The sequence below is a fragment of the Copadichromis virginalis genome, linkage group LG4 (assembly GCF_057382275.1).
Source record: "Copadichromis virginalis isolate Kocher_CV1m ecotype Utaka linkage group LG4, C_Virginalis_male_GT1.1, whole genome shotgun sequence".
NCBI classification, from domain to species: Eukaryota; Metazoa; Chordata; class Actinopteri; order Cichliformes; family Cichlidae; genus Copadichromis; species Copadichromis virginalis.
The window spans coordinates 14,057,961-14,082,433 of record NC_140621.1 but is presented as its reverse complement, the minus strand read 5'-3'; the positions used below and the strand labels follow the sequence as shown (position 1 = coordinate 14,082,433).

The following is a 24,473-nucleotide window of genomic DNA, read 5'->3' as shown; positions in this document are numbered from 1 at the left end:
AGTTTCTTCTGTTCTCTACATGTTTATTCTCTTTAAATCTTTCTCTTTTGAGTTATGAAAAAATGTCTTTATCAAGCACAAAACGTCTTATGTATCTAATATTCATGTGAAAATTGCCCAATAAGTACTTTCTTGCTTTCTGAGTTTAAAACCGAGGTCACAATGAACTAAAAAACCTCAGAGTCAGATTTGTGATCAGATTTTATTTTTATCATTCATAAATCACAAATAAAGATGATAATCATTTCTAAATAAAGTTGCGTCACTGCTTATTTATCCTCAAAGCTTGCTTTTAGCCTCTGAGAACCTCTCAGACGAGGAAATACACGATGGCGCTGGCATCATGTGAGCAGCCAGCATCATGTGACAGGCCGTCACACTGGAGCCACAAAGCGGCTCACTCAGGTCCACCTGTGACCTCAAAGAGCTGCTTTAGCTCCTGCGTGGAAAGCATCATGCGGTCACTATCAAGGCAATTGGGAAAAAATGCATGAATCTGGAGTCTGGGATGCGACCTGGTTGGACGCCTGTAGGATAAAACACTAGTTTACATTTCTGCACACATCTGTAGCGCTGCTTAGTCAGGCATCCACACACTTTACATTTCCTGCAAACTCTTTTTCATAATCAGCATCACATGAAACAGTTTACGGTAGTTCCCCTTCCAGAATGTCTCACAGTCTTGTTGAGTGTTGATATACTGTAGGTGGTATTGCTGCAAAAGTGACAATGCATCTGTTTTCTTTTTGCATTCAACAGTAAGAGCTCTGAGTTTTAATGATAAAGAAAATTTTCATCACTCATGTTCTGAACAGTCTCCAGAGTTTGGTGACTTCGTTGGGACTCTCTTTTTCTCATAGGATTGATGCTAGTGCAGCATTAGTGTCTTTATTCAATAACCTAATAATACTTTAATAATCTCAGACACTGCAGGTGACTTTCTGTATTATTCTACAGTTTTTATGCTTCAATCTTTGTTTTTAGCCATTTGTTACGTACAGGTCGTCCACAGGTTCAGTCCTGTCTGCTGTGCTGTATGTATTTAATTAAAAACCGGTCTAATTAAATACATATTAAAGCATGGCGAGGGGATGTATTTAAATGCACATTTCATTGAACCTTACTGCAATGAAATAATCCATAATTGTGCATGGAAATGCTGTCTTTGTGAGATTATGGCAACATAGGCAACATATGTTTCTGTTACTATCCTTTTTTTTTTAGAAACATCCATGCCGGTTTCTTAACAGTGAAAGAAATCCAACAGTCTCTCTGGATCATTTCTATCCAGAAGATGGAACTCTTCTTATGCAAACACATTTTGCGCAAAGACAAAAATCATCGGACAAAACATGTGGTGATAAAACATCTGGTGACAAAAGGTCATCATTTTGTCATGCTGTAGTTCCACCTGGTGACAAAATTGTGATATCTTGTCTGGTGAGAAAATGTCACTTTTTTTCAAAAGCAGATTTTCTCTTATAATTTTCATTTGAAAGGAGAAAATCAGAGCTCCTAAAACTCCTAAAGGGATAAAGATTGAAGGGGATGATGATAAAGATTGAAGGGGATGATGATGCACAAAGCAAGCAAAAACACGATCTGTAAATGTTTAGTTGCATGAAAAATATCCTCACATTATTTTCACATGCAATATAACAAAGTGGTCATATAACTTTTCCTGTGAGCTTGACTATATGTGATCATTTTTTTAATCTCTACTTATTTCCCATACTCGTCACAAAATATTTATGATCTACAAAAAACTGCATATATATTACATTCGTGTGAACAGAAAAGTGCAAACACACACACACACACACACACACACACACACACACACACACACACACACACACATGGCGTAAAGCAGAAGTTGATCCCAGTATAAAAAAGGGGCACACCGTTAATGCAGATGTACTGTTGTCTGCTATACTAACACAAACTGCTGAATCTCTCACTTCCTAAGACGCTACCTGATAAAACTCCAGGAATTACTTTCCTGAGTGTATTTGGCAGTTTTTGCTGCATTGTGAGGGTCCAAATTGTGTGAGAGAGGATTAAAAAAAAACACTAGAGAAGAACCACTGAGGGCAGAGAGCACGAGGACGACTGAGTGAGAGGCATTGAGAGGTAGAGAAAAGGGACAGGCAAGAGACTAAATTGCTTAATTGGAGTCACAGCCTGTGTGTTATAGACAAAGCCTTGTCTCTCCAGTCCAACCAAGTTTTATTTCCACTGAGTGGTCTTCCACCCTACCAGCTGGCCAGATCTCGAGACATCTTCATAGCGAGGTAAGTTTATTTTATTCTAAATAAAACGTACAGGTGAATAAAGGTAAAGGGTTCATGTTCTGGTGTTTATGGAGCAGTTTTCTACTGTTACTGCACTCAAAGCCCTTCAAATATGATGAGGAGATAATGATTTGATTTGTATTGATGCAGTTACATGTACAGCATACAGCATACTAACGTCTAAGGTGAATTGAAGATATTTCTGAAGTACTGACCCTTAATGCACAGACTTCAATATTAAGAAATGTTATAAAATCAATTTTTTGTGGATCATTTTCTTCAGATAAGCTTTTGACAACTATTTCTGTGGCATGAGTTTTGTACGTTTTTGGAAATAAATAGTGCTTCAGAGGCTTAAAAAATATCTTTTTAACACAATTACAATAACCTTTGTTATATTTTGGTTTCCTCTGCAGAAATATTAACAAAATAACACCCACCATTTGGCATAACCAAATGAAAATCTTATAAGAGATGAACTATAAGGCCAAAATGTCTGTAAGTGAGTTGATCTGAAAAGCAACATTTTCTAGTTTCTTAAACTAAACTAAACTGTGGTTCAACTGAAATCCAGGCCCTGCCTCTAAGAGCTTTGCTGGTGACCCAGTATGTGATGAGGTTAAAATAATAGATTTTTTTATTCTTAATTCGTTTAGATTTTTTCAAAAATAATGTTACTGTTGCTTTATTGCCCATCAGTTGGCTATTTCTACTCTATGATGTAACACACAGTAGTAGTTCTGGTAGCTGAGCTTTTGGAATCACAAGACCTGCTTCCCTGCAGAACCCAAATCCATCAGATGGAACACAAGATTCGGATAAAGGACAGACAGCCAGCATTGTGTGGGTGATTCAAACTGATGGGACCAATCAGGAGAAATCTAATTTCCCAAAAAGTCATTTGGCGAGGGACATGTTTCCTTGACGACCAGCAACAAAAAAACCCTGGCCAACTTAAGTTAGGGAAAGGGAGTAACTGCTTTCACGTGTGAGCAGATGAGCTTAGTTATGAGCCATTACAAGGCTCTGTATAGCTGTAGAGTGCTGGGGGTATTGTCTAATACAGAAGTAAAATCTGGATGCATTCCATTCATGTTCACCTCATTGAAGCACAAGGAAATCTGTGTTTCACTCAGCAGGCTCTTAAACATAAATCAGATAATTCACTTACAGGCTCCGCTAATGTGAGAATGGTTGGACATCATGTGAGGAAACCGTAAAGGGAAAATGTTCTGTTATACAGTAGCTATATGGACAAATACACTGCGGTGTGCCGGTTTGTGTAGTTTGTGTTACATGTGAGATCTGAGGTGTAGTTTGCCAATAAAAACTGTGGAACAAAACAGCTGTTAAAGCGAATTGTTAAATGTTGTCATTTTTATGCTTACCATCTCTACATTGTTTCATCACAGAGTTAAAACAATGTAGAGATGGTAAGCATAAAAATGAGAACATTTAACAATTCACTTTAACAACAGCAGTAATATAGTGATATATTGGAATATTATAATATATAGAGTAATATTTTGGAATATTCATCATTCTATGTTGATAAGCTAACATTTTCTAATCAGTACAAACACAAAAGGCACAGCTTAGGGTACAAGCTCTATACAAAAGATGCAATGTCACATATTTGTTTGTCAAGCTCTGTTTAAAGTTCCTAATTTTACCATTATGGATGTTAGCTAGCTTTGATAGAAGTTACATCCATAGCAGGGCCCTCGAATGGTAAGAGTTATGTCAGGGGTGGTCACGTGGTTCATGTAGATAGTTCCCTGGAGTGCTTAGCAGAAAATAGGAACATGTGAATATAGAGAGACAGAACTGGTAACTGGTAATTAATAATTATAAATACATTGATCTACAAAGGTTTTAATACCACATGTGTATGTAGTTAAATGTTGTGTTAGAAAACCTTACCTGATTACATATTTATGGTGGTATTACCCCACGTCTTCAGTCTCAGCTGACTGCAAGGCCAGGACCCAAGGAACTGACCTCCCAGTCCATTGTTCCCTCAGTGGTGCTGGTTTCAGTCATTATGCAAATGTACAGTTTATAAGATTGGGGAAACCTGCAGTCAGCTGAGACTGAAGAAGTCACTTGGATGAGTGATGAAACGCTTTGCCCACAAAACGCTACGTCCAGATGAACAGAATCAACTTTTGGGGATTTACTTACCTGGATGATTGAGCATGCATCAATATGATATCCAACTGCCTCTCTGAGACCAATTATAAGATATTCAAGGTTTTTGGGAGAAAAGCAGAAATGACCTCTCTTCCTGTCTTGCTCCTGTGACCACATTTTTAACATTTTAGTGGATCTGAATCTCCTCTTTCTGTCTCTGATTGATGGATACTTTTACAACTTGTCCTTCTCTCTTAGACTGACAGTTGAATATGATTATAGAGCCCTCCTTGAAATGAATCTACACACATTTTCACCCTCTTTAAACCAGTTCAACCATCTGCATGTCATTATCCTGAACTGTCTGAGATTTTGCATTTGAGGTTACAGTATGGGAACAAAAACATACTTTTAGGACAGTTGTCCCAGGTCAGGTCATACTCCAGCTTAAACAAATCATCACAGCTTCAAGTATTTAAGCTGCTGTTCCCAGTTTTAAATTGTGTTAATCTGCCAATTTTTTAAACACACATACTGAAGGTCTGCTGTGTGTTGCTGGAGAAGTCCAGCAGTAGCAACAATTCCCCTACAGGTTCTCCAGAAAGTGCATAGTTTAGTTACTTTTACAAATATCTAATTATAAACCAAACCTCTAGATCCTTACAAAATGTGATTTAAAAACCACTTTTGACTGTCATATTACTTAGACATACTGTATTACAAAGTAACTGTGCTGCAAGAATAGTGTTCTACAGCTTTTACGTCAGCCCCATTTGTTTAAACTAAATCCATCAGTCTTCTGACTTGATAAATGTGCACAAGTATTGGTATCTGGTTCTTTTTGTCTTTGACTTTGACTTTGATTTTGATTTTATTGATTAGCATTCAAATTCAAATCTCAGTGAAAACAGTGAAAAAAAAACAAACAGTGAAAACAGAACAAAAATCCACCATAAAGAAAGAAAGCATGAGACAAGGCTAATCAAAAGGTATTGGCTGAAGCATTTGCTTATTACGCCAACCCTTTTCACAAAATATCTTTTTGTATGCAGCTCCTGTACACAGGGCTTGAAGAAAATAATAAAACAAAGCAAAAAACAAACAAAAACAAAAACAAACAAAAAACAAAGAAAAAAAAAACAAACAAGATCAGTCTTGGTTCTTTGCATGCTTGGAAAATCTCACAAAGTACCTGGAGCGGTCATGGACTTTCTCTCTTTTTCTTTCTTTTTGTCAAGCCTCCTCTGTATTAACAGGATGACCCTTCTCGACTACCCCATTCCAGATCTGGATGTTACCTTGCAAGAAGTGAGCCGTGTTCTGCAGCTTACTTTAGGACCCGATCTTTACCCAGAGTTCAAAAGTACGTTGCAACAACAAAGAGAGCTCCTTGAAGAAGCCCAGCAGAAATTAGCAACCAGTGCTGCAGGCCAAGAGAACTGGGTGACAAAGCAGTTCAAAAGAGGTCTGTTGTCTTGTGCTGACCCTCTCCCCATCTCCACAGCACTCCCTGTAGTTCTTCTTCCATCTAAAGCAAAGAAATGTAACCAGCTTAGTAGAGCAGCTGCTCTGCTCTGGGCAGCAGCAAAGCTTTACAGTGAGCCCGACTTATTGGAAGGCAATATTCCAATGGAGCATACCCAGCAGGCTGAAGTATTCGCTGCCACCCGTATTCCTGGGAGGGTTCAAGATGAAATTAAGGTGAGATTAATAGCAGTACAACTATCTTGATGAATCCTAAAAGACTTTATTCTTTATCTATTGATGTACTAACCTACTGAATGTATATCAAATATTTTCTAATCTGTAGACTTTGTAATTGCAGATCTTCCCTGACAGCCTCCATGCCGTCATTACCTGTGTTGGCGGAGTGTTCCCTGTTGACATACTGTGGCGACCGAGCACTGGTGGGCCAGTTTCTGCGCGGTCATTTATTGACATCTATAACCAGCTTGCTCAGGTGATGGATCAACCCAGGGCAGGGAAACAAAATGATCCTTCATCCATTTGCAACCTCACAGCTCTGGAGCGTAAGACCTGGGCTGCGAGAAGGGAAAAGATCCTTGAGGAAGGAGGAACAGCACTGACATCACTGAGGCTGATGGAGAGTGCTATACTTACGCTCTGTCTGGAAGACTATGATGCACCCTCTGAACTGGCTGATATCCTCAATGCAGTGAGGCTGGGAGGAGGAGGACACAATCCATCTCTGAGATACTATGACAAGGTAATGGAGGGAAACTAGAACAAGCTTAGTTCAGCTGTATTAGCTCTTTACTGCGAAACTTTATTATAGTTTTAACAACTGTTAAAAGATTTAAAGCCTCAGAGTAGTAATTAAGAGTTATAATTAAATAATTTGTTTATTGCTTGCTGATTTGTAGAGGACATCCATCCATCCATTTTATACTACTTATCCAATTCAGGGTCAAGGAGGGCAAAGAAACCCAAAATAATCCCTTTCTTTTCTGTGTTTTTTGACAGGTGTTGAACCTGGTTGTGTTCAAAAACTGCACAGCTGGAATGGTGTTTGAGCACAGTGCTGTGGATGGGATGGTGGCTGGGCTTGTGACTGAACATGTGTATGATCTGTCGGAGACTGTTGACTTAAACCCACTGCATACTGGCACTGAAAAGATGACTGGATCTGTTGCAGTAAACAATATTAATTCTGTTTGTCCCCATCCTCTAACATTCCCTTTACAGGGTGTAAATACCCCCCAACAGAGCCTCGATTTAAAAACAAACCACCCAGTTCTCACCTTTGACATCTCCTCCTATCCTGATGTCTTCTCTACTCTCAGAGGGCACAGAGGTCTATATGATGCCTGGATCAACTTCTCTTTGCAGCTCTCCATGAGGCAGACCTTTGGAGAAGCTGCTTCAAATCACATACTTGTCACACCTTCCCATATGCGCCACTACAAACATGGTCGTTGTGACCCTACATACTCAATCACCACGCATTCTCGTCAGTTAGTAGGTGCCCTGGCATCCTGCATTGGTCCAGATAACGCCATCCAATACACTACTGACCTACTGCAGTTGTTCCATGTTGCATTTCTGGAGCATAAGAAGCTAATAAAAAACACCAAAAGTGGTCAAGGTGTTGGCCCCCACCTAGCTGCTCTGCGCCGAGCTTTGCCATCTGAAAATCCCTTGAAAAGGTTCCTGGACCCCTTTGGGTGTCCATCTGTGTATCTGACAGGTACAGATCTCATGGAAGGAGTAGAGTGCGGAGTAGGAAATGTCTATGCTCAAGATCAGTTAGCTGTAACCTACCTTGGGAAGAGGGACAAGGTTCGCATTGTGCTTAATGGGAAAGGTAGCTTTGCTCTTGCACTAGACAAGCTCCAACAAAACCTCAAGATGAACCTGAAGTTATTGATGCTTCTAGCTGTTAGATATGCCATTGCAAGTGAAATGGGAGCCCTTGAGTGTCTACTTCAGCAGGGTCAAAGAGAGAAACTTAATGGAGAGAAAATTCATTATCCAGAGAGCACAGACAAAAGCACTGCTGGTAGTACCCTTGGCATGAGTCCAGACTACACTCTAGTGATTCATGGGGGTGCTGGAGAAGAGATAATGCTGAACTCCCAAGTAATAGGGGTCATTGAGTTTGCTCTACAAGCAGCCTTAACTCTCGGATCCCAAGTGCTTCAACAAGGTGGCAGTAGTCTGGATGCAGTTCAGAGGTCAGTGGAAGCTCTGGAAGACTGCTTTCTGTTCAATGCAGGTAAAGGTTCTGTATTTAACAAAAATGGCAAAAATGAAATGGAAGCAACCATTGTGGATGGCAGTACAAAGAAGTCAGGATCTGTTGCCTGTGTGCAAAGTCTAAAGAACCCAATAAAAGCAGCCAGGTGTGTAATGGATAAAAGCTCACATGCACTGATCGTGGGAGACGGAGTTGAAGAGTTTCTTGAAGAGCTTGAGGAAAAGCAGAAGCCCGTTGGCCCTGAGTATTTCTACACTGATGTACGTCACAGAGAGTTAACTGCAAAACTCAGTAGTGGAAAAAACTCCAAAAACAATCATCCACAGACAGTTGGTGCTGTGGCCTTGGATCGCTGGAATAGATTGGCTGCTGCAACCTCTACAGGTGGGTTGGTAGGAAAGCTGAAAGGGCGAGTTGGGGACACAGCAGTAGTAGGAGCAGGTATATATGCTGATGAAAAGTTAGCCATTACCTGCTCTGGAGATGGGGATGTTTTTTTGAGGAACACAGTTGCTCAGAAAATAGCAAGTCTATACCATCATAAAGGCCACAGCCTTAGGGAAGCGTGCAGAGAAGTGATAGCTGAAGATCTGAAGGAGATCTGTGCTGGAATCATTGCTCTGGACGCTAAAGGTGATGCTGTCATTGAGACAAATGCTGGTGTGATCTTTGTGGCCTCAATGATTTGTGGCATTTCACGAGTAGAGGTCCTCAGACCCCTGAGAGATCCCCCTAATGTTATCTGGGAAACAGATGAGCTTGTTGCTTATCTAAATCTCAAACCCTGGATCCCTGGAGCAACGATTCTGACTAGAAAAACTCTTAGTGGGGCAAGCAGCATCTTCCACTTAGCTACAGCTGATTTTGTTGCTATGCTACAAGGAGCAAGAGTTGTCTCAAACTTGTTATGTGAGCGACTGGGAGTGCAACGTTGTGCCTTGGTATTCAATCCAAGTCCTGGTGAGCCAGCACAAATCAGACTCCTCCCTCTTCATGGCTTAGAGCCAAAATGGCAGCCCCATCTTGCTAGTGAAGAAGAGTTCCACGCTTATAATCCTGGCTATTGCACCTCAAAAAGTGGTCCACGCTGGGATAATGAAACACTGGCTCGGGTTCAAGATAAGATTAGAAGTGCACTGCCAACACCAAATGCACCTTTTTGCTATGATTTTTTGGGGGACCTATCCAATGACAACCTGTTCAGTCGCATTGTTCGTGGGGAGCAGCAACAGTGGAGAGTGTGGGAAGACAGTGAGTTTGTTGCCTTTCTGACACCTTATCCAAACAGTCCTGGTCTAACTGTTGTGGTGCCACGCAAACCTCTGTCCAGTGACATCTTCAAACTGAAGGAACCTGACTACACAGCACTGATCTTGGCCACTTACAAAGTTGCTCGACTGCTGGAAGAGGGGATGAAAGCTCCAAGTGTTGCACTGATCTTTGAGGGATTTGAGATCGACTATGCTCATGCCAAGTTGATCCCTCTGTTACCTTCACCAGATGGCACTAAACCTGCTGAGCTGCAAACAGAATGCTTCCAAAGCTACCCTGGATATGTTTCATCACTGAATGGCCCACCCGCTGACTCTGAAACCCTCAAAACCATCCACTTGAAAATTACCCAGTGCAAGCCTGCTCGTTCCTGGACAGATCCTGAGTCTCACTCCATGGCAGCCATCAAGAGCCAGTGGTATCGAAACCTTTTCAAGATCCAAAACACTCTTTTCCACAGCACAGTGGAATACTTCAACAGTTCCTGCCAGTACGCATATGCTCTGACACCTCTCACCACTGACACCATCTCCTCACCAATGGGCTTGGGTTCTGACTCAGAGCCAGTTTCTGTCAATCTCCTGGGCCAGGGTGTGTACCTTGCTGACTCAATGCAATTTGTACTGGAATACTTCCTTCGCTTCCAGGAAAACCTGCCAGGGACCTACTACATATCTCCCAGCTTCAGAGGGGAAGATCCTGATGCCACACACTTAAACCAGTTCTATCATGTGGAGTGTGAACTGCAGGGTGACATGGACAATGCAATGTCCATAGCAGAGGGATACTTGGTTCATCTCACCAAGTCCATGTTGAAGAAACACTCAGATATAATCCTGAACACTGCTGGGACCCTTGCACATGTCACAGCTCTGCTCAGTAAGCTGGAGGGAAAATCCAGACTTTCAAGAGTCTCTCTAGACCAGTCCATCCCCATGATGCCCTCTGCTGACTGTTTAGAGTGGGTCCAAGATGGTCAGCCGAATTTTGGCAGAAAGTTAACACGTAAAGGAGAGCGGGTTTTAATTGAGAAATATGGTGGAGCTGTTTGGCTGACCGAGATGGACCATCTGGCAGTTCCATTCTACCAAGCATATGTGGAGGGCACTGGGCAACGCAAAGCCAAAGCTGCCGACCTTTTGCTGGGGCTGGGTGAGACTGTAGGTCTTGGTGAACGCCATTCAACTCCTGAGATCGTACAAGAGGCTCTGAGGCATCATGGAGTGTCAGAGAAATCTTATAAATGGTACATTAACATGCGCCAAGTGAAACCACTCCTCACCAGTGGATGGGGTATGGGGACCGAGCGCTACTTGTGTTGGTTGCTCCAGCATGATGATATCAGGGATATACATATCATCCCCAGGATGAAAGGGGTTAAGTACATGCCTTGATTATGAGTTTTCCACATTTTTCAAGCCATTGAAATTGACTTGAAAAATGGCTATAATGCATGTGGAATTGTACCATGAAAATGTTTCAGTAATCCCTAGATTACTAGAATTTTCCACATATGTCTTGGACAGAAGAAATCTCTTAGAGCTCCCTTAGTGCAACCTGGTCATTGACACTCTGCAAATTTTTACAACTCCAGCAGAAGCTGTAAAAGAAAAAATATGCATTTAAATGTAGAGTGGTAAGATCACAGCATTAATGTGTGTGGAAATGCATGAACCGTTAATGGATTTTGAATTATGTATACATGTTCTTGTAATGAGACTGATTTTCACTATTGACAAAATCATTATTTACTGGGTTTAAATTGTAGTAAGTAAATACATTTTAATTGAGTGATAATTTGATGACTTTACATAAACGTTGTATACTATTTTAAGTGTCACCTCTTTATATTTTTTCCATGATGTCGTGTTTTTTGTTGTTGTTTCTATCACATTACCTTTTTATGTAAATGTTTTTGCTGAGGTCAAATGGATCGTGACTCACTGATGTTTGCACTCAGTATTATCGATATTCAAAAGAACTATTGGATCCAAAATAAATATCAGTGACAGATTCGTATGGATTACTGATGTATCCAATTGACCCTTTTCATAGGAGATCTACATTCTTGAGACTAAGAGATATATGTTTTCATGCCATTGGAGTTTATCAGAAAAAAAATCAGAATACGTTAATAATCCTGTTTAAGATAGTTTAATGATATATATCAACTGTTTAAAATGATAACAGTGTCAGCTGCCTCAGTGTCATTTGGCAAAGTTGGTTGGATTCACTGATTCTCCAAATAGTCTCACATTGCTCAGAGCTATTTGGTTTATTGTTGATTTAATAAACATTTGTTGATGCAACTAAAAAGATCATGACTTTGATGTTCTTATAAAGTCTTACATACACATACATATTATATATATATATATATATATATATATATATATATATATATATATATATATATATATATATATATATATATATATATATATATATATATATATATATATATAAAAACACCCAGCACGCCCCTGCGGGCGGTTTATCCTTCAAGCTCGGGTCCTCTACCAGAGGCCTGGGAGCTTGAGGGTCCTGCGCAGTATCTTAGCTGTTCCCAGGACTGCGCTCTTCTGGACAGAGATCTCCGATGTTGTTCCCGGGATCTGCTGGAGCCACTCGCCTATCTTGGGAGTCACCGCACCTAGTGCTCCGATTACCACGGGGACCACCGTTACCTTCACCCTCCACATCCTCTCGAGCTCTTCTCTGAGCCCTTGGTATTTCTCCAGCTTCTCGTGTTCCTTTTTCCTGATGTTGCTGTTATTCGGAACCGCTACATCGATCACTACGGCCGTCTTCTTCTGTTTGTCTACCACCACTATGTCCGGTTGGTTAGCCACCACCATTTTGTCCGTCTGTATCTGGAAGTCCCACAGGATCTTAGCTCGGTCATTCTCCACCACCCTTGGGGGCATCTCCCATTTTGACCTCGGGACTTCCAGATTATACTCGGCACAGATGTTCCTGTACACTATGCCGGCCACTTGGTTATGGCGTTCCATGTATGCCTTGCCTGCTAGCATCTTGCACCCTGCTGTTATGTGCTGGATTGTCTCTGGGGCATCTTTACACAGCCTGCACCTGGGGTCTTGCCTGGTGTGATAGACCCCAGCCTCTATGGATCTTGTGCTCAGAGCTTGTTCTTGTGCTGCCATGATTAGTGCCTCTGTGCTGTCTTTCAGTCCAGCTTTGTCCAGCCACTGGTAGGATTTCTGGATATCAACCACCTCCTCTATCTGCCGGTGGTACATACCGTGCAGGGGCCTGTCCTTCCATGCTGGTTCCTCGTCTCCCTCCTCTTTCTTGGGTTTCTGCTGCCTGAGGTATTCACTGAGCACTCGGTCAGTTGGGGCCATCTTCCCAATGTATTCTTGGATGTTCGTTGTCTCATCCTGGACTGTGGTGCTGACACTCACCAGTCCCCGGCCCCCTTCCTTCCGCTTAGCGTACAGCCTCAGGGTGCTGGACTTGGGGTGAAACCCTCCATGCATGGTAAGGAGCTTTCTTGTCTTTATGTCAGTGGCTTCTATCTCCTCCTTTGGCCAGCCTATTACCCCAGCAGGGTACCTGATCACGGGCAGGGCGTACGTGTTGATGGCCCGGATCTTGTTCTTACCATTCAGCTGACTCCTCAGGACTTGCCTGACCCTCTGCAGGTACTTGGTGGTTGCAGCTTTTCTAGCGGCCTCTTCATGGTTCCCATTCGCCTGCGGGATCCCGCATATATATATATATATATATATATATATATATATATTAGATTAGATTAGATAGAACTTTATTAATCCCTCGGGTGGGTTCCTCTGGGAAATTCGATTTCCAAAAAAGCACAGCACCGACAGAAGTTACAGAGTTACAGAATATTATATATATATATATATATATATACACACACACACACACATATATATAAATACAGAGACAATATAAATAAAATATACGAAGGGGATAAATAGAATAAATAGGAATAAAAATAAAAATACAAGTGAATTGCACATTTCAAGTATTGAGTCTATTGCACCGTTGACTATTTACAAAAGTATTGCACAAAAGGTATTGCACAGTGAGGTGAAGAGGCACTACAGCTTAGTTATTCCCCCCTCCTTTGTCCTCCTGTTTCCCCTCCCTCTCCCCTCCAGGGAGGAGTTAAACAGTCTGATGGCGTGTGGGACAAAGGAGTTTTTAAGTCTGTTAGTTCTTGTCTTTGGGAGAATGTGTATGTATATATATATATATATATATATATATATATATATATATATATATACACATACTGTTCTCCACAATAGAGAAAAATTACAGAAAGTTCTTTCTTGATTGCATTAAAATTGAGTGCATCAGTTTTCATCTTTTAATATTAATTAAATGTTTATTTGTTTGTCAATTTTAATCCATCCTTCCAATAAAATTTATTAGAAAAAAGTGACACTTGGACAAAAAATTATGCTACATGCATTCACAATTTTAACATGAAACAGCAACCAATCCTCCAGACAGAATTCCAGAATCAGCAGTTTAGTATGAAAGAAAGAAAAGTATGAAAGAAAAAGTATATCTTTGGCTTAGATTTTTTAAAAATAGCCACAGCTGATGCTTGTCCAGGGTCTCTCTGGAGGGTAATTCCAGAGTTTTAGTGCAATGATAGCAAATGCATGAGCTCCATTTGAAATAAGCTTTAAATGCGGGATGCATATCCACCACATTTGCAGGCGCGAGACCATTTAAGGCTTGAAACACAAATAGTGCCAATTTATACCTGATTCTGTAACGTACAAAAAGCCTTCCAACACCGGAGTGATGTGAGCTCTCTTTTTTTGTCCCAGTCAGTAATGTGGCTGCAGCATTTTGGATAAGAAATGACTGACTAGCTCCGGTGTACAGTGCATTACATTACCCGTGTTTAGATACAACAGACATATATATAAAACCCTTTTCCAAATCAAGTTTAAGAAAAAGTTCTTTGTCTGGAGATTGCTGTTACCACAGCAAAATAGTGAAAACACAAAATTGAAAAACATCACCTTTTTGAACTTTAAGACCTCAGTACTACACAGGTATCAGCTATAACCTTATTTCAATATAGATTCATAGTATTAAATTTATTATTATTATTATTAAATAAATAAATTAAAAATAAATAAATGTTGTGTCTTTGTGATTTTAATAAATTAAAACTGAATTGAAATTAAGGCACAATTTCTTAAAAATATAATTCGACGGACAATGTTATTAATTCAAAATAAAAGCGTAAAAAAACACTAAAAACTGACCCGGATATACTGTATGAATAGCAGACTATTTGTTTCCGGTTTCCACTATCGAGTCTGACCCCCGGCTAGAGCAGAGGTCTGCTTCCCCCAGAAGACAAACTATCTTTGGTCCTTTTTTCCTGAGAAGTAGGTGGCTTAGATTTGTTTTGTTGTGTCTTTGTGTGGCTCGTTTATCCTCGCTCGCACAAACGTTTCAATGACCATATTTTGTCCATAAAGCTGGCTGAAAGTAAGGTCAGCGCTTGCTTCGGCAGCTAGTTAGCGTGTTGTGCTACAAAGAGATGTGACTTGATCCAGCCATTTTCTAAAGACTAGTGAGCCTCGATATGTAACACGGCAACGCTTTCTTTTCGCTGATGAAACGATCCCATAACATGTGCCAGAAAACAGACTGCGAGCTTTAGTGTTTGCTTGGTTAGGTTTACACAGAGGCTAACGTGGCAGTCTGAGCTGACGCTGCAGCTGTGTTTTTACAGCGTGTGGCATGTTTGGTTTTCCACTTTAAAGGTTGGATTTTTACACGGATGAAGCCATTTCTAACTATCACTTCAGTCCTCTAATCATCTACCCTGTGCTCACCCTTTGCACAGGAGCAAGGGTATCCCCCTCCTCTCCATGTGTGATCCCTGATGGGCAGCTGGTCTCGCAGTGCGGTGCTGGAGCTCTACAGGGCGCTGCTCCGGGCAGGCCGACACCTTCAGTACACAGACCGGAATTACTATCGCCGCGCCGTGGCTCGCGAGTTTCGCCGCTGCCAGGCACTGACGGTCCCAGAAGATAAGGAGGAGGCCCTGAAAAGGGGCCGGTTCTTTCTCAGCAGCCGACTGGGTGGGCTTATGTAGGAGGAAGGGGATCAGGGGCCATCAGGTGGTGGGTTAAAGGTTGTCCGAAGGTACATCTTCCAGGTGGGTTTACACGTAAAACGTCAGGAGTAAACAGACATTCTTTGTAATGGTTTAGTTTGTAGGAAGTGATGTAAACAAGATCACATGGTGATGAGCTATCCACTGATTTCTTGGCTCTTCCCACCCTAGGCATCCTGACTCCACTTCTTCTTTTTTTTTTTTTTTCCCAGTGCCAGGATGGCGGGGGTGAACGGAGACCGAAAAGGAAAGAAGGATGATAATGGGATTGGAACAGCTATTGACTTCATGCTTTCAAATGCCAAACTTGTGCTGGGGGTGGGAGGGGCAGCCATGCTTGGCATTGCAACACTAGCCGTCAAAAGAGTGAGTACTATCATGAAAAGTGTGTGTGTGTGTGGTGCGGGGGTGGACTAACTATAATACCAATACAATGAATTTTATGTGCAGATGTATGATCGTGCCATAAGTGCTCCCACCAGCCCCACAAAGATGGAGCAGACAGGAAAGAGAAGCTGGGAGGAGCCTGCCTGGATGGGGTCGTCCCCGAGGGTTTTAAACCATGACATGAAGTCCACAGTTAGCAGGTCACTGCAGTCTCTGCCCACTTCTTCACATGCTTTTGAACCAGGTGAGGGGAAGCAAATTGTCCTTTAATTTATAACTTATACATGAGGTAGACTATCGGCCAGCTCTCATCTTTTTTTAAATGTTTTTGTATAATCTGCTGACAGACAGCCTGTTTGGAGGATTCTTGCTCTTCCTTTACAGTGGGTGCTGGCTCGTTTAAGTTTAGATACCCAGCTGTTTTATACTAATCTTTAATTGTAATGTTATAGAAACTGTAGAAGCCCCTTCAGTTAGTCTTCGTAGATTTAGTTCTGTCATATTAGAATATTTAGGGAACATAACCGTGCCACTCCCATCCTATTACACTTTTACCCATCGCTTCCTCCTGAAAGCGCAGATGAGGAAATCTCACAAAATCCTGCTGCACTTATTAAAACAATGCATTTGTAACTTGTTTTCTTCCCAGACTGTCTGCGAAGGGCTGTGGGTCGAGCTGCTGTGGGAAGAAGCGATGCCACCCGGTCGGATATGATGCGGGCCCGGATGCGTCTGTCTTTGCAAGAACACCTGTGGGAATTCTACCAAAATAATGTCAACATCCCTGCTGAGGAGCAGGCCATGGCCAGGAGGGCGGCGCTGGACATCTGCGCTGAGCTCAGAGTGTTTCTTCATGCCAAACTGCCTGACATGCCGCTCAGAGAGATGTACCTCAGTGGCAGTCTGTACGATGACCTTCAGGTAAGAGCGCTTATTTTTGGGATTGTTTTTTTCATAATGACACATTCATTTAATTGGAAACCATTCTCCCCTGTTCTGCCTCCAAGGTTGTAACAGCCGACCACGCCCAGCTCATGGTGCCTCTTGTCTTGGAGAAGAATCTGTGGTCGTCCATCCCCGGAGAGGACACGATCATGAATGTCCCAGGTTTCTGGCTTGTCCGTAGGGAGAATTTGGAATATTTCCCTCGGAGCAGCAGCTATTGGGACCGATGCATGGTCGGAGGTTATCTCTCCCCGAAATCAGTGCTTGAAGTCTTTGAGAAGCTTGTTGCAGGTTCTATTAACTGGCCAGCTATAGGGAGTGTCCTCGACTATATCATCCGTCCTGTGGTTCCCGCCGAAACGCTGACTCTGGAGGTACAGTACGAGACGGACAGGAAGCTGTATGTGGACTTCTTGCCTTTGCTCGTGATGGAGGATGGAACCTCACTGATTGCCAAACCGCACCGGTTTGCTGCAGAGCGCCACGAAAACCTGTGGCGGCAGAGCTTCCGCGTGGCCGAGACCGCGCGGCTCAGGGCACTAGATCAGGAGGATGGCGGCTGCCGCTGCACCTGCCTCAAAGTGGCGAAGGCTGTGTGCAAGCTCAACCCTGCCCTTCACAAGCTCAACTCCAGCCAGCTCACTAATACCATCCTGTTGCTCAGTGAAAAAGAAGGTGACTGGACTCAGGAAGCGCTGGCCGACCGCTTCCTTCAGCTGCTACGAGCGCTAGTGGGGCACTTGGAGGCTGGGAAGCTGCCGTGTGCCCTTAGCCCTAAAGTGAACTTGTTTTGTGAGCTGACTGATCAAGAAGTGGACGAGCTAGGGTATACCCTCTACTGTGCGCTGTCTGATCCCGGGGGACTGCTGAGAACTGCAGCACAGCCACCACACCTCTGAATGGTAACGCTGAGCTGTGACGAGGTTGAGGGAATAAAAACATGTGCATGGAATAATCCTCTCTTGTGCAACACATGCTCTCTTGATTAGTCATGGCCTCCTCTACATGCAGAGGCCCGTACACACAGTAGCAGTTACTCAAATGTTGGGGATATGTTAACATTAAAGACGTATCGTTGTGATCCAAATATTATTTTGATCTCAGAGAACAGAGGTGGTTTTTTGGTGCTGATGGCTCTCACTAAGGCCATTGTGTTAATGAAGTTAAGAATGGATGCACCATTATGGTCGAGTGTTGAGTTCCTGCAGAAGACTTGAAATGTGTTACACTTGAAGTCCAGTGTTTTAGGAATACAGACGTGTCCGATGCAGGTCAGGGTTACATGAACCGATTGCTAACTCAGTTTTTGGGATTTGATTCAAAGAACAGAGTGTAATGCTGCGTGTGTGTATGCCAACTCAAAAGTTAATAAATCGTTAATCATCCTGAATGACATCTGCGAGGAATCTTCATTAATACAGTGGCTGCTTTTTATTGTATGCTTTACGTTACCTCGGGTATGTGAAAACAGTCATTAAGTGTGTGTTTGGAACGTCTGCTGTTTGCATGTGTTAATATGGAACAGGTTTAAATACAGAGTTGTATGTCCATGTCTTGCTCCACACCGTTCAACCAAGGTAACTGATTTAAAGTTTACTATAAATAGAAAGAGGACATTTCTGGGTAGTCGCTGGTTGATGAAATTCCCCAAAAGGAGAAGTAAAAAAGAGGATTCATGTGATGATTGAATACAAAGTTGCTCTTTGTTTGCTTTTGCTCATCTCCAGACTCATGTTTGCTGCTTTAATCCACAGGTCTGATATGCTTTAATCCTAATTTTGTTCATTTTCTCTCATTACTAGTGTCCTGCTGTAAATTTGGAACAACGTTAGGCATTCAGGAGGACTGAAAGCGCTGTATCTCTTGGCCTTTGCTTTAATTTCCTGCTATTGCTCTAAACTATATCCAGTATGTGTTGCATTCACTTGCTCCATCTGGGCCTCCGTGTCTTTAGTAGCAGGATGGTTCTTTTGTGTTGGCAGTTTTTCCGCCGTTGTCCTCGTGCAATTTGAGAGTTAAAGAACAACAAACATGGTTTTAACCCGCAGGGGGTTTTGTTTGTCCTTTTGGTGTATTAGTCTCAGTATTAACTGAAGCCTCAGATCACAGTCAGAGTAGAGCCTGTTGTCTTTGTGTGCTTGCATATAAACCCTGATTAACTTGTCGGTGCCAGTCTGTTGTGTAAGTTGCCAGACACAGATTAGAGCAGCGCAAGTCCACATCAAGCAGGTCAAGAGGACGACTACTGTTTATCAGTACTGCCGCTGTGACACATAACAGATCTGTGTGCCTGTCAGATCGTCCTATATTTGACTAGATTACAGGTGCTAATGTTTTGGCTCATGATCTGATGCACAGGGATCTACCCATAGATCTTCAGTTATGTAACAGCAGCTGTAATAGCCAGGGTTTCTAAAGTGAAATTATTCTATCAGTTCATGGTCAGGTGACCGGTAGAGTAACTATTATAGCTGCCTCACTGACAAGTAGTCTCAAAAACAGTATTCAAAATATGTCATCCAAATAATCACATGACCGCTGTCTGCTGTCACTTTTAGCCTTAGAGTGAAGAAAATGCAGTGATATGGAGTAAGTGTCCCCTCAGTCCCCATCCCACTATTTGTATTGTGTACATAATGGAGGGGTCGTTTATAGTTCCGTTATGCGTCGAGTTAATAACCACTTACATGGTGATGATGATGATGATAACAGTAACGGGGGGGAAATAAATATTTTTGTATTTATTGTACATTTGTAACCAAAAAGAGCGTCATATTTATTTGCACTGATGCAGGTTCAACATGTAATGTACTCCTTGTTGTGCTTCATTAAGTGCTTTGATCTGGATGTGTGGACAAAAAAATGACTACAGTAGATCTTCTTTCTCTGCAAATTAAGTGTCTTCCTTTGCTGACCTAGTTTATGCTATAAACAACTAGGGGAGTCACTGTGCCACATTTGTAATGTTGTAAACAAAACCCAAAGTAGATCACTACCTCTACCTTGTGGAGTGCATATTAGCCATAAACCATGTTGCATGCTATGTACTTTTCCCAGCTGTTTTTTTTTGTTTTTTTTGGTTTTTTTCCCCCCCAAGCTGAACATTGAACAGTGCAGCTCTTTGTATACTACATTAAAAATGAAAATGACATTCTGCACCCTGTTGTTTTTGACTTAAAGCATATTGTGGTTCCACACTGATGGGTTACAACTAATAAACATGTCTCCCAAAAAAAGTGACAAAATATTTATTTATTTTAAAGTTTTATTTTGTCAAAAGTCAGTAATCAAATTCAAAAATGCATGTTACACAAATCCTCATATACACTGTATGGACAACAGCAGTGGGCCCCACCTTAAAGCATGGTGCTGTAATAGGATGGCTACCATTGCAACAAGGCAGCCTGGGGAATTCTTTCCTCCTAAATATTCTACAATCAGTTATAAGCGGTATTGCAAAGTGGAAATGTTTAGATACCTCAGAAAACAAGCCACAAAGAGTCAAACCATATAAAATTATAGGATGGGGTCACTGACAGCATTAAAGTTGCCATTGCTCTCCTGGCTCCGTAACTGTAGAGGTCCAAACCTCTGCTGGCGTTAACATGGGCACCAAAATTGTATGTTGGGAGCTTCATGGCATGGATTTCCAGCCGCTCCTGCAGGAGTAATGTGTAGGTAGCCCAGTACTTTTGTTCATATTATTGTGCTTTTTGTGTGCAAAAGGTGTGGCACACTTAAAATCACACAAATTTAAACCATCCAAAGACATTGAAATGCACAGGTTTGCATAGTATTCTATAAAATATATGTTAAAGCTAAAAAAAATCAAAAGTATTTAAACAGACAAGTGTAAGAAATGGGTTGTAGTAGTCCCTTTGTTCACATCACTCCTTTGATTTGTGGTCATTAATGTAGCGTCCCTATTAGCTCACTGCAAATCATTTGGTGATTCATGAAAACCTCATTTCTGCATGCAAATGTCAGATATCTCTGCAAATCAAATAAAGCAAGACTGTCGATGAAATTTTGCATTGCGGGACTTTTAAAGTGAAATTACTGTTAAAAAGGAGAAGTGCAGTATATCTTAAACTGTTTCATTGTCTACTTGGTAGGGGCGAACCCCACGCGATCAGCATTCCTGTCGAACACTGTGTAGTACTTCCCAATGAATACATCTCCCAGGATCCAGAGGGGTCCTGCAGGAGGTGGGATATCCATGGCCATAAAGCCTGACAGACAGATAGTCACACCCAGCTGAGACTCCTGCAAACAAGGGGAAAGATTTTACTCCTTACCCTCAGCAATCATCATCTTTGACCTCACTACCACTAAAGGACATGTGACAACTGATGATTGTTTCTTACAGTTTTTGGGCAATAATTACAAAAACTGTCATTAGATTTTATTATGACTTAAAAACACCACTTCTTATTGGTTTAAGTCAATACCTTCACGACATAATCCTCTCCGGTCAAGTTGAACGTCTTTCCTCCAATGTCGAAAGAGATAACGGGGAGAGTTGGAATCTTATTACACTCGATCAAGGCCTGAAGGGGACAGAAAATGTATGTCAAAATTAAGTTAAAAATCAAGGTGGAAAGATGCAGTGGGTGGCTTGTAATTACACACTCATCTTTACCTCTCCCATGAGCAGGGGGATCGCTCCAATGGCTTTCTGCAGTGCCTTGACTTCCTCCTTAGGACCCGTAATTAGGGACGTCCCTGTGTCAACGATAGCCTGGCAACCGGCTTTGCAAAGAGTCAGCTGGTTGCCAACATCAACTCTGTGGGGACGGTAAGAAGGAACCAGCATGGTGGGACCAAGAAAGAAGGGGCATGAGCTTATGTTCACTATCTGCTGTTCACCACACATTTAAACCCAACTTTCATCCGCCTACACATCCAACTGGCAAATCTCACATATGTCACACTGCTTATACTGCTTTAACTTACGCACAGCTGCTGCCCCTCTGCAAACTGTGTTGCTACCCACCTGCACCCTTCTATTCCCTATACCCTTAATGCATTTAATGTGCTCAGATCCACACTATGGAAACATATATTTCTGTAGGCAGAAATAATAACAATCTAACCTAATCTAATCTGAAATGTTTTTTTCCTGCATGCACGCTCACTTTGACGTCACGGATAGTATCCATGACAAACAGGGAACAGAAAGTCTGTCATGTGTCATGTGGACTATTCAACTTTTAAGAACAAAGCCACTCAGGTTCCTTCTCACCTGTTCATCCCAATCTGCCAGTAGGCCTTTCGTGTCACATTAACATAGTGCAGGTCTCCAGTGTAGTACTGCGGGTCTGTCCCTCCCAGCGTCAGCTCCCCTCCTACTTCTGCGGTCGGGTCTCTGGTGGAAGGTAAAAGTAAAAAGAAGCCATCGTGTTAGCAAAAAACACCAAACACATTTTCACAGCTGACTTCTCCACACAGTTTAAATAATACAGCAGTGTAAGGCTAAACTGTCAATTGCATACCAACCTGCTAATGTAGAAAGAGAAAATGTTCTGGGGGAGTAGCTTGGCAGCCATGGCCGTGTCAAACACCGGCATGACATCAGCTACAGATATTGAGGGGTAGCCCATGCCCAGCACCCCATCGAATCGCGCAAGGGCAAACGTGATCCCGGGCTGCTTCACCGCTTCTCCAAACTGCTGCCCAGGCACAGACAGACCTGCAACCTGCAATCCATGCCAAAGGAATAAGAGGGAATGGTTAATACACAATAAATGCTTCGAAGGAATGCCAGGAATGGTGTGATCACCAAAACTGAGAAATGCAGTCAAACAAAGAGCTTAGTGATAGTGACTGAGTGTTTCTCAAACTCACAGTGACAGTGTCCCCACTGATGAAGCCAGACAAGCTGCCCCTGCCATACTGGATGGAGAACTCTGTGCCATTCTTGACATATGTGCTCGACTTCTTTGAGTTGTAGCGGTGATGAAACCCTGATAAGAGAAAACCATCAATCATACTTAAAATTCATGGATTTGTTGGACTTCATACTCCTGCATACATGGGGAGCTGCCCAGTGAGCTGCTCCCAGGCCCCTGAGAGGCCCCTGCCATTATCCACCACATATGCTGTCAAATCTAAATGAGGATGTGGTTCCAATAAGTCAATAGCACTCTGTCTCTGACTGTTGAGTGCTATGTAAAAACCACAGTGTATTTTCATAAAATCTGGTGGAAAGGTGGTGCACAGGGCAGAGAAAGAACCCATCAAACTTTGGCATTAAAGTTACTAAAAGCTTTTGAATCTGAAGTCCTTTTTTCAAAAATAACAAATAAATAAATATTCAAACTCACAGCAGGCAATATCCAACACGGAGCAGTGAATGGAGGGGACCCACAGGTTGGAGGAGCCAGTGTCAAACAGCACAGTGAAGTTCTGTGGTGGGGTGCCAATACTTATAATCCCATAGTACTGAGACTAAGGAGACAAAACCGGGAAACAATGCAGTACTGACAAAGTTAAGCAGGATCGTGCAGGAGTTACTGCCAATATAACAGTTTGTCTTTCAGCTGTACTAGTTCTCAGCACAAAATTAATCTTAGCATTAATCTCAGACTTTTTTTTCCATCCCCCAAGTTATTTCAAATACAGAGCAAAGAAGAAAGGGGGGGAAAACATGTGTTATCACAGGTGCTTAAGTCTAATATTTACTTAATTTAAAATCTCTCTCTCACAGGTTAAAATATGCGATTGACCCTTGAATAAGACCTGCACACTAACATTAGGTGTATTTACGTTCATGCATGAACTGTTAATTTGTAACTTTTAACTGAAGTGTCCTGCAGGTGATACATACATCCAAGAAGTTGGTCAGCCTTTCCACGGGCAGCTGTGGGGATGGAGCGCTGTCCGGTGATCCGGTGCTCTTCGCCAAAGCCCGCAGCTCATCCACGGACAACCCATTATCGCTCATCAGGCGGCGCAGGCTCCTTGTTTTATAAAGAGGAACTCTGCCATAACAAAACGAGATTTAATTAAAGGACTCGCGCGCAAAGATGCAGCTTCCTGGTGCTGTCCACACAGAAACCCTTCTCACACTGAAGCCTCTCAAGTGGACAAAACTGGCAGTAAATAATATTTTTAAGTACACCTGCGACAGGTGCTGCCTCAGACCGGAAGGGACAACAGCACGCGAGCATTCATGAATCCTTATTTAAAGTCAGAGGGACGGATAGCAATAGTAGCACGCGCAAGTTACATCACTACTGGCAGATAAATGTTATTTACCTCAGGATGGCGGTGCATTGTGCTAGCAGCAGCACCCCGGCCACACAAAGTATCTGCAGTCGACTCATTTCTGACCTCCAGAGTAAAAGTCCACTTAATTTCCGAGGCTAATGGACGCCGAAACGCGGAACCGTCTACTTCAACTGACGCACTAAAGCTGAGTGAAAGTACTTCGATAACATCCGCTCTCACTCGGCTTTGTCCGCTCTGCGGCTCCGCGGTTGGAGGGCAATAATGAAAAGGAAGCTGCCATTGGTTGAAGAGTGCGGCCGTCACTCAGAGCTACAAACAGGCGCACTAGGTGTGTGACGGGTCACGA

At 42.3% G+C, this 24,473-nt stretch overlaps 4 protein-coding genes across 4 annotated transcripts; 3 read left to right on the top strand and 1 right to left on the bottom strand.

Moving 5' to 3' along the window:
- The first annotated feature begins 5,620 nt into the window (after positions 1-5,620).
- Positions 5,621-11,719, top strand: LOC146711029 (uncharacterized). Its single transcript, XM_085455401.1, has 3 exons — positions 5,621-6,128; positions 6,253-6,654; positions 6,912-11,719. Exons 1-3 carry the CDS (start codon positions 5,631-5,633, stop codon positions 10,809-10,811), a joined length of 4,800 nt encoding a protein of 1,599 aa, XP_085311527.1. The 5' UTR covers positions 5,621-5,630; the 3' UTR covers positions 10,812-11,719.
- A 3,019-nt stretch (positions 11,720-14,738) lies between these two features.
- Positions 14,739-15,541, top strand: LOC146711028 (mitochondrial ribosome and complex I assembly factor AltMIEF1-like). Its single transcript, XM_085453704.1, has 2 exons — positions 14,739-14,825; positions 15,290-15,541. Exon 2 carries the CDS (start codon positions 15,329-15,331, stop codon positions 15,539-15,541), a length of 213 nt encoding a protein of 70 aa, XP_085309830.1. The 5' UTR covers positions 14,739-14,825; positions 15,290-15,328.
- Positions 15,542-20,045, top strand: mief1 (mitochondrial elongation factor 1). The gene is made up of 5 exons (XM_085453701.1): positions 15,542-15,604; positions 15,775-15,928; positions 16,013-16,193; positions 16,599-16,870; positions 16,957-20,045. The coding sequence occupies exons 2-5, from the start codon at positions 15,782-15,784 to the stop codon at positions 17,791-17,793; spliced, it is 1,437 nt and encodes a 478-aa protein (XP_085309827.1). The 5' UTR covers positions 15,542-15,604; positions 15,775-15,781; the 3' UTR covers positions 17,794-20,045.
- A 102-nt stretch (positions 20,046-20,147) lies between these two features.
- Positions 20,148-24,359, bottom strand: napsa (napsin A aspartic peptidase). Its single transcript, XM_085453702.1, has 9 exons — positions 24,155-24,359; positions 23,724-23,877; positions 23,221-23,344; positions 22,742-22,860; positions 22,394-22,593; positions 22,140-22,262; positions 21,537-21,681; positions 21,346-21,444; positions 20,148-21,160 (listed from the first exon to the last, which is right to left on the bottom strand). Exons 1-9 carry the CDS (start codon positions 24,220-24,222, stop codon positions 20,999-21,001), a joined length of 1,194 nt encoding a protein of 397 aa, XP_085309828.1. The 5' UTR covers positions 24,223-24,359; the 3' UTR covers positions 20,148-20,998.
- Positions 24,360-24,473: the final 114 nt, after the last annotated feature.